At 43.3% G+C, this 10,380-nt stretch overlaps 1 protein-coding gene across 1 annotated transcript in view; it reads right to left on the minus strand.

Moving 5' to 3' along the window:
* Positions 1 to 8,446, minus strand: part of LOC117376031 (class I histocompatibility antigen, F10 alpha chain-like) — a 30,817-nt gene extending 22,371 nt beyond the window's left edge. Inside the window, exon 1 of the mRNA XM_055224035.1 lies at positions 8,222 to 8,446. Coding sequence (XP_055080010.1) covers positions 8,222 to 8,446 — 225 coding nt within the window. The remainder of the gene's footprint in view (positions 1 to 8,221) is intronic.
* Positions 8,447 to 10,380: the final 1,934 nt, after the last annotated feature.

The raw sequence follows: 10,380 nt of genomic DNA on the forward strand, positions 1-10,380 counted from the left end.
ATAACCAATACAGTACGGTACCTGCATTATTCTGTCTTGGTTTTCTTTGTAAATATGTGTGCGTGGGGGTGTGTGTGTGAGTGTATGAGTGTGTGTGCGGAGATAAAGTAATACTAATAATAATAATAAAAGTAAAGATAACGATAACAGGTTTTATTATTGCTGTCATACTCAGTGTTCAATGGTTGGTCAATATTGCTCTATGTTAGTTTTGTGGTCCTAATGGTGGTATTGGTTATTTAGATTTAAATGTAAAATGTGTGTGCGTGCGTGTCCTGTACAATGCATTAAAAGAGGCAAGGTTTTGGTGAGCCCGCACTCAAGGGGCAGTACCCCCTAGCAACGCGCCCATTCCTTGCTAACCCTAATCTTTTTATGTATTTGTTGTCAATTATTATTATTATTGATTAATAATACATTTATTATTAATAATAATTGTTATCATTGTATATATATATATATATATATATATATATATATATATATATATATATATATATATATATATATATAATATGTATATTTAAATTATTATTTAATAATTCATGTTCTTTATTTTAATATTTAATATGTGTGTTTATATTCATCCATTTATTTATCTCCATCAGAACCACAAATTAATTCAGTAAATAAATTAGTTAATGAATAAGGCAATAATAATGACAATAATAGTAGTGACAGCAACAATAGAAACGTGTACATACAATGAAAACAATAACAATAATAGTGGTATACAGCAATAGTGGTGGTATGATTGCAATTATTGTAATAAAGTTTACATAATGTCGTGTATGTGTGTGTGTGTGTGTCTTTGGAGGAATGGGGGTGTGTATAGGAGTGTGCGTGGCATTCTCATAATTACTATGTTAATGGTGTTATAATAGTCTATTGGTGGAGTTTATGTTGTTGATATTGATGACTGATTGAAAACAATATTAAAGTGGTTTATGAATGGTGTCCAGGTTTCCATGAAAGACGGTATGTCATCCTCAAAGTATGCTGTCATTTGAGAGGTTGAAATGTGATGGATGAGCGAGTTAGACCAGTGTTTGATGTTTATTGTTTTGATTTCCAGTTTTGTAGAATTATTTTCTTGGCGATAGTTAGAGATGTCAACAAACTGTTTTTATATTTAGGTGGTATGGTGAAAGTTGTAATAATGCCAAGTAAACATAGGGATGGGGAGGGAGGAATTCTGCAGCTCAGGATGTCTGTGAGTTTGTGTGTGACTGTGTTCCAAAAACCCTGAACTGGTGAACATTCCCAGAGTGCATGTAAATAAGTGTCTGTGACTCCCATGGTGCATTGTGAACAGGTGTCTGTGTCTGTTAGTCCCATTTTGAATTTCTTGTATTGGGTGATGTGTGTCCTGTGGATAACTTTGTATTGGATAAGTTGTAGATTAGTGTTGGATGTCATTGAGAATGTATTTTTTGCTAATTTCTGTCCAGAGTTCGTATGTAGATGGTGTATCTATATCTGTGTTCCATTTGAGTTGTGGTGCATGTATTATATTGTCTGAATGGATAAGTTTGTATAGTTTGGAAATGAGTTTCTTTGGTTTCTTGATATTCTTTATGTTTTCTAATAGTTGAGGAGGATCCAGGGTATTATTAGTTATATTAATCTTGCTTTGGATAATGGATTTGATTTGTAAGTATTGAAAGCGATTATTGTTGTTGATTTCGAACTATTCCATAAGTTGTCTAAATGTTATGAATTTATTGTTGTGGAATAAGTGGTGAAGGTGAGTGATGCCTTTTTGTTCCCATGTGCAATAGTGAAGTGGGGTACTATTCATGTGAAAGTCAGAGTTGTGCCAGATGGGGGTGTATTTACAAGGTGCCGTGGAAGAATTGGTTAATTTTAAAGCTTTCCACCAGGCTGTCAGAGTTGTTGAAATGACTGTGTTCTTGAAGCAGTTATGTTTTTTGAGAGTAGTATTCATTGAGGGTATGTCTGCCAAAGAAAGATTTTTGAAGTATGAATGTTCCAAAGAAATCCATGTGTTATTATTGTATGTTTGTCCTGTCCACTTAACTAGATATTGTAGTTGATTTGCCAAGTGATAGTGGATGAAATTTGGTGCTTCGAGGCCGCCTTGTGCTTTGTTTTTTTTGTAATGTTGAGAGTTTGATTTTTGCTTTTTTGTTTTTCCAATAAAAGTGTATCATTAATGAGTCTAGTGTCTGAAACCATTTGTCCGGAGGTGTAGCTGGGATGTTTCCAAATAGGTAATTCAATATGGGGAGGATTTTCATTTTTACTGATGCTATTCGTCCTGTTAGTGAAAGTGGTAAGTTTGTCCATCATCCAAGGTCGTCTTCTATTGTTTTAAGCAGAGGATTATGATTAAGTGAGAACAACTCTGACAGCCTGGGGGAAATGTTAATTCCTAAATACTTAATGTTACCTGTGTGCATACCAGGGAATGAATCCTGAGCTGCAGAACTTCCTCCTTCATCTGAGAGAGGGAGTATTGTTGATTTGTTCCAGTTGATAGTGTAATCTGATATGGATGAGAATGTATTTATAATTTTGAAAGTTTCGTTTAATGATTGCTGTGGTTTTTGTAGGTACAGTAGAATATCATCTGCATATAGGCTGATTTTATGATGTGTGTCCGAGACGTATATTCCTTGTATGCTGTTATTTTGGCGTATTGCTACTGCGAGCGGTTCAATGAATAAGGCGAACAGCGAGGGAGAGAGCGGGCATCCTTGTCTAGTGCCCCTGTGCAGTGTGAACGAAGGTGAGGTGATACCATTAGTTGTGACTGTGGCTTTGGGTGAGGTGTACAGTGTCTTAATCCAGTGGATAAATGACTCCCCGAAGCCAAATTGATGGAGTGTGTGGAAAAGAAATGTCCAGTTTACCTTATCAAAAGCTTTTTCTGCATCTAATGAGGTTATGATTGTCCTGATATTTGATTGTTGAGCGATATTGATGAGGTTGAATAATCTACGAAGGTTGTCTGAAGAGTTTCTATTTTTGATAAATCCTGTTTGGTCGGGGTGAATTAACAGTGGTGTAACTTTTTCTAGTCGGAGGGCAAGTGCATTTGTAATGATTTTTAAATCTGTATTAAGTAATGAAAGAGGTCTATAGCTGGTGGGTTGGGTTGGGTCTTTGTCTGGTTTTAGTAATATTGTTATGGCTGCTGTATTCATATGAAGAGGGATTTGAGATGTATTTTTTATTTCAGTCACTGTGCGGTTGAAAAGTGGTGATAGTAAATTCCAAAAGTGCTCATAAAATTCAGGGGGGTATCCGTCGGGACCGGGGGCTTTGTTGTTGGGCATCTGAAGGAGGGCTTTATGGAGATCTTGCAGTGATAATGGTGCATCTAAGAATTCAGCCATATCGGAGGGTAATTGTGGTAGGTTTATGTTTTGGAAAAATGATTTTATTTCTGTTGGATTGGATTCTGTTTCTGATGAATATAAGTTCTTGTAGAACATACGGAATGTATTATTAATTTCTTGTGGATCATGAGTGATTTGATTTTCAAAGGTCTGTATTGATGGAATTATTGATTTGTCTTTTTTTCTTTGAAGTAAGTTTGCAAGATATTTACCAGATATATTATGTTTTTCAATAAGTTCATATTGGAATTGTTGCATAATAAAGTTGTTTTTTTCCTGTAAAATTTTGTCTAGTTGTAGTTGTGTGTTTCTCAATTCAGGTATATTTCCGTTTTCTGTCAATGTTATTATCTTTTGATGTAATTGTTGTTCTAATTCTATTTGTTTTTTCTTTTTGTAGGTTGAATATGAAATAATTTTCCCTCTTAAATATGCTTTACCGGTTTCCCAGAGTGTTATTGCAGTGGTCTCCAGGGAGTCATTCAGTTCCATGAAGGATGCCCACTCCTTCTCTACCATCGTATTGAATGCTGGGTCTTTGAGTAGTGAAAGATTGAGGCGCCATCTCAAGGAAGGTTTGGTGTAGTAGTGAAATTGTAGTGTTAGACTGACTGGTGCATGGTCACTAATTGAGATAGGATGAATTGTGGTTTCTTTTAAATTAGACAAGAGAATATTGCTTATGAGGATATAGTCAATTCGTGAGGAAGAATGATGTACCGCAAAAAAGTGTGTGTATTGTCTTTTGTGTGGGTGTGACAATCTCCAACTATCGCCAAGTCCAAAGTCTGTCATGTATTGTTTTATTGTGTCCGTGGAATGCCAGTATCTGTTATGTCCTGTAATGTGTGAGCGGTCAAGGTTTGAATCCAGTACTGTGTTGAAGTCTCCAGCGATGATTATATTTGAGGCTTCGTTTAGTTTTGAAAATATAAAGTGAAAAAATGAGGGGTTGTCGGTGTTAGGTCCGTATATATTAACTATTGTAAATTTATTGTTGGACATGGTGCCATTGATGATGACATACCGTCCCTCAGGGTCAGTTATTGTCGAGAGATGGTTAAATATAAGTTTGTTGTGTATTAAGATTGATACTCCTTGTTGTCTGCTGTTGTATGTAGATGAATATATACTCCATCCATCCATCCATTTTCTTCCGCTTATCCGGGGCCGGGTCGCGGGGGCAGCAGTCTAAGCAGGGACTCCCAGACTTCCCTCACCCCGGACACGTCCTCCAGCTCCTCCGGTGGGACCCCAAGGCGTTCCCAGGCCAGCCGAGAGACATAGTCCCTCCAGCGTGTCCTGGGTCTTCCCCGGGGCCTCCTCCCGGTGGGACATGCCCAGAACACCTCCCTAGGGAGGCGTCCAGGAGGCATCCTGAGCAGATGCCCGAGCCACCTCAGCTGGTTCCTCTCAACGTGTAGGAGCAGCGGCTCTACTCCGAGCTCCTCCCGTGTGACCGAGCTCCTCACCCTATCCCTAAGGGTGCGCCCGGCCACTCTGCGGAGGAAGCCCATTTCAGCCGCTTGTATCCGCGATCTTGTCCTTTCGGTCATTACCCAAAGCTCATGACCATAGGTGAGGGTAGGAACGTAGACTGACCGGTAAATCGAGAGCTTCGCCTTCCGGCTCAGCTCCTTCTTTACCACAACGGACCGATACAGGGACCGCATCACTGCAGACGCTGCACCGATCCGCCTGTCAATCTCCCGCTCCATCCTTCCCTCACTCGTGAACAAGACCCCGAGATACTTGAACTCCTCCACTTGGGGCAGAGACTCACCACCCACCCGGAGAGAGCAAACCACCTTTTTCCGGTCGAGAACCATGGCCTCGGATTTGGAGGAGCTGATTCTCATCCCAGCTGCTTCACACTCAGCTGCAAACCGCCCCAGTGCCTGCTGCAGGTCCTGGCTCGAAGAAGCCATCAGGACAACATCATCTGCAAACAGCAGAGATTAAATCCTGTGGTTCCCAAACCAGGCCCCCTCCGGCCCCTGGCTGCGCCTAGAAATTCTGTCCATAAATATAATGAACAGAACCGGTGACAAAGGGCAGCCCTGGCGGAGTCCAACATGCACTGGGAACAGGTCTGACTTACTGCCGGCAATGCGAACACAGCTCCTGCTCCGGTCATACAGGGACCGGACAGCCCTTAGCAAAGAGCCCCGGACCCCATACTCCCAGAGCACCCCCCAAAGGACACCACGAGGGACACGGTCGAATGCCTTCTCCAGATCCACAAAACACATGTGGACTGGTTGGGCATACTCCCATGAGCCCTCGAGGACCCGATGAAGAGTATAGAGCTGGTCCAGTGTTCCACGACCAGGACGAAAACCACACTGCTCCTCCTGAATCCGAGGTTCGACTATCGGTCGGATTCTCCTCTCCAGCACCCTGGAATAGACCTTACCGGGAAGGCTGAGGAGTGTGATTCCCCTGTAATTGGAACACACCCTCCGGTCCCCCTTCTTATACAGAGGGACCACCACCCCGGTCTGCCATTCCACAGGTACTGTCCCCGACCGCCACACGATGTTGCAGAGACGTGTCAGCCAAGACAGCCCCACAACATCCAGAGACTTGAGGTACTCAGGACGGATCTCGTCCACCCCCGGAGCCTTGCCACCGAGGAGCTTGCCAACCACCTCAGTGACTTCAGCCAGGGTGATGGACGAGTCCGCCTCTGGGCCCCAGTTTCTGCTTCCTCCTCGGAAGACGTGACAGTGGGATTGAGGAGATCCTCAAAGTATTCCTTCCACCGCCCGACAACATCCCCAGTCGAGGTCAGCAGCTCTCCACCCGCACTGTAAACAGTGTTGGTGAAGCACTGCTTTCCCCTCCTGAGGCGTCGGACGGTTTGCCAGAATCTCTTTGAGGCCATCCGATAGTCCTCCTCCATGGCCTCCCCGAACTCCTCCCAACCCCGAGTTTTTGCCTCTGTGACTGCCCGAGCCGCGGCACGCTTGGCCCGTCGGTACTCATCAGCTGCCTCAGGAGTCCCACGAGCCAACAAGGCTCGATAGGACTCCTTCTTCAGCTTGACGGCATCCCTTACTTCCGGTGTCCACCACCGGGTTCGGGGATTGCCGCCGCGACAAGCACCACAGACCTTACGACCACAGCTACGAGCAGCCGCATCGACAATAGAGGTGGAGAACATGGCCCACTCGGAGTCCATGTCTCCAACCTCCCCGGGATCAGGGAGAAGCTCTCCCGGAGGTGGGAGTTGAAGACCCCCCTGACAGAGGGCTCCGCCAGACGTTCCCAGCAGACCCTCACAATGCGCTTGGGCCTGCCAGGTCTGTCCGGCTTCCTCCTCCGCCAGCGGATCCAACTCACCACCAGGTGGTGATCAGTTGACAGCTCAGCCCCTCTCTTCACCCGAGTGTCCAAGACACGCGGTCGGAGGTCAGATGACACCGTGATACTGTTAAATTCTTTAAATTGTAGTAGATCAAGATCTGAATTTGATAAGTGAGTTTCTTGTAGAAGGCATATGTCTGGTTTTAGTTTATGAAGTTCGCTGAAGATTTTTTTTCTTTTTCGCCTGTGTGCGAATACCACGCACATTCCAAGTGACAAATGTTAATGTGTTTGGTGTCTGTATGCACATGTGTTTGTGTTAGGTGTGCAAAACCAAGACAGAGCAGATGGTAAATGCATCATTTGAATGAACTGATAACAGGAAAAAATGTTGAAACTTGAAAATAAGAAGTACATATAAAATAAACAAAATTGGATAGGGGTTGAGAAAAAGAAAGAAGAGGCATGGCAGTATATGTATGTCTGCAAGTGAGTGCAAGTGTAGGAGAGAGAAAGAGAATGAATAAAGATAAAAGGGAGAGTCATAGTCCAGAACCATTGGATAGAGTTATTAACTGGGAGTGAGGAGACTAGTGCAGTTCTATATGTCTAAAGTAGTTAGTTGAGGCCTGGGTTATATGAATCAGTTTTGTATATGAGAGAGAGAGAGAGAGAGAGAGAGCAAGAGAAAGAGGGAGAGAGTGCGCGTGTGCATGCGTGCGTGCGTGTATGTGTCCGTATGTCTGTGTGTGTGTGCGTGCGTGTGCGCGTATCTGTGTATGCGTGGGGGGAAGAAGGGATGTATGTATGTGTGTCTGTAGGTGTCGTAACGGGTGAGTGTAGCGGACCAAAGGATGCAGACTCGGGGAATATTTACAGGATTTATTGTAGAAAATAGGATAATGTACAACCAGTGGGTGATCCGGAGGTGAGCAGGTGAGCAGGAACACAGGACACAGGAACAGACCACATGAAGGGATGACAGGACGACCAGACGGGCGTAGGGCAGAGCAGGCAGGAGACATCCAGGACCGGAGCACGACAAGAACACAAGGGCGACAGGAATGCAGGCAGGAAAGACGTGACACGACAGGGTGAAGTGGACATGACAATGATCCCCCGCTGAGTCTCCTCTCCCGGCTCCTTTTATGCTCAGCAGGCATGTTGATTGCACTGATGGGCTGCAGGTGCACGCGGGAGGAGCCAGGAGCCCAGCCCAGATCTGGCAGGCGAGGTAGGGAAGGAGCACGCAGGGAGGAAAACCAGGAGTGGACACTGCGGATCATGACAGTAGGTTCTGTGTGTTGTTGAGTTATGGAGAGGTTACTGTATTGGAAAGTTTAGTGAAGCCAAGGGGTTATTTCTACATTCCGGTATAGCTGTCCATTTATGTAAAGTTTGTCCAAAACAATGATTGCTTTCTTTCCTTGTTGAATCATGTCCTTGCGAATCAGATAAAGTTTTTGGCGACGCTGCATTATTTCTTTTGGGTACTGTTCATTCAGTCCATAATTCGTTCCTTTCAGTTGTCTTCCTTGATTCTGTACCTGTTGTTTTTGTTTGTAATGCTCAAATTTGGCCACGATTGGCTTGGGTCGTTTATTGTCCGGTTTGGTGTTTTTTGGTCCCATACGGTGCACGCGGTGAAATGTGATGGCGTTAACTGTAGCAGCTGGGAGTTTGAGTTGTGTTGTGATGAAATCTTTGACTAGTTTCTCTGCGTCTTCTGTGGGTTGCTCCGGGATGCCGGTGAATACCAGGTTGTCCCTCATGCTGCGTGACTGTAAGTCCAGTATGGTTTCTTTCATTACTTTATTTTCTGTTGCTATTGTTGTAACCTGTGTAGTGAGTGTGCTGACTGATTTTTTCAATGATTTATTTTCTTCGGTGAGTGTTTGTATCTGTTCCTGACTGAATTCCAGGCTGTGTCAGAGTGTGGAGAATTCTTGGTGCAAAAGTTCGATGAGTGCTATTCTATTGTCCATTGCGGTGAGTTTGGTGTCAATTGAGCTGAGAATGACGGCGATGTCTGCACAGCATGAGGGGTCTGATAGGTTGTTTGTTTGGGTAGTACCTGAGTCTGGTGTTGAAGCCATACGCAGTCTCTTTTTTTCATTACTGGGAGTGGAGTTGTTGACGGAGGTGGTTAAATCCTGGTTCATATTGATGCACAGTCGGGTGAAACAGTCATCGATATATTCCTCAAGAGATTCCAGGGTTGTGGGTATATTGCGCGAGTTCGGATGGAAAGAGGGAGAGAAAAAAATAAATAAATAAAGTTCCCTTAGAGAATAACTTTTGTTTGGTCTAAACTCTAGCAGCAGGGCGCCGCCATCTTAGATCTTGCACAGTCTCGTGAGCTCCGCTCAAAGTCTCATGGACACACCCCCAGTCTCATGGACGCACCCCCAGTCTCATCACGCTCCTAGACTTAAATGTTATGTTGTTTTTTATGAGAATTCAACAGATTTTTTCCTAGAAATGCGCCACCATATGCTTGTGCTATTGAATCTACATACATATTATTGCATCAGCTGTTGAATAAGAGGCGGATTGTCCAAAAATAAAAACATGGCTAATAGCTTGTGTAGAACATCTTTATGGACTCTAAACTGTTCCTTCTGTGTTTGATTTGGCGCCATATGCTGTCAAGGCAGGGGTCACCAACCTTTTTTAACCTGAGAGCTACTTTATGGGCACTGAGTCATACGAAGGGCTACCAGTTTGAGACGCTCTTCTGAAATAACACATTTTCTCAGTTTGCCTTTAGTTATATATTATTAATAATGATAAATGATGATCATCTATGTGAACACACTGATCACGTTGCAAGACACTGATCACATTAATGATTTCTCAAAATAATTATCAACAATGAGCAAGGAGGGAAACAGATATCAGTATTCAGCACTTTAACTTTACTAATCTTAGTAATTGTTAAATTTCCAGATGACACTTACATCTCTACATTTCATAGGAAAAGTGCCCCATTTTCACTATCGATTGACAAACCTTTTTAACAAAACATAAATAATATACATTGCACTATGTTTCATAAAGTTATCAATTATGTAATGTTAAAGAAAAATAAGCTTACATAATTTTAAATAAATCTCAGTTGCGTTGTTTGACTTTTTCACTGGTGTCGTGAAAAAAGCCTGTTGTTTACCCAAAGCTGCGTTTACCTCAGTAGCATTACTAGCAGTAGCATTTGTAATAGTATCAGTCAGTAACATTAGTAGTGCAATAGGGTCAGGCAGGTTCTCACTCAGGTCAGGTGAAGGGGGGGCTTCAAGATAGACCGGGGTCTTCAAGATGGATTAGGGTTGTTTGGTAGGAGTAGTAGTAGCAGCCATGGCATTAGAAGGAGTATTTTCTTAGGGTATGACGTAGGGTCAGACAGGCTTACAGATCAACTATCAAGATGGCCTATAGCAGTAGCATTGCTAGCAGTAGCATTTGTAATGGTAGTTGTAGTGGTATCAGTCAGTAACATTAGTAGTGCAATAGGGTCAGGCAGGTTCTCACTCAGGTCAGGTGAAGGGGGGGCTTCAAGATGGACGGGGGTCTTCAAGATGGAACAGGGCTTTATAGTAGGAGCACCCACACAACTCACTTGTACCGTAGGGTCAGAAGTAGGTCAAAACAGTTTCACAGCTCAGGTCAAGGGGGGACTTCAAAATGGACCCGGGGTCTTCAAGATGGA

Source organism: Periophthalmus magnuspinnatus, chromosome 9 (assembly GCF_009829125.3).
Source record: "Periophthalmus magnuspinnatus isolate fPerMag1 chromosome 9, fPerMag1.2.pri, whole genome shotgun sequence".
Taxonomy (NCBI): Eukaryota; Metazoa; Chordata; class Actinopteri; order Gobiiformes; family Gobiidae; genus Periophthalmus; species Periophthalmus magnuspinnatus.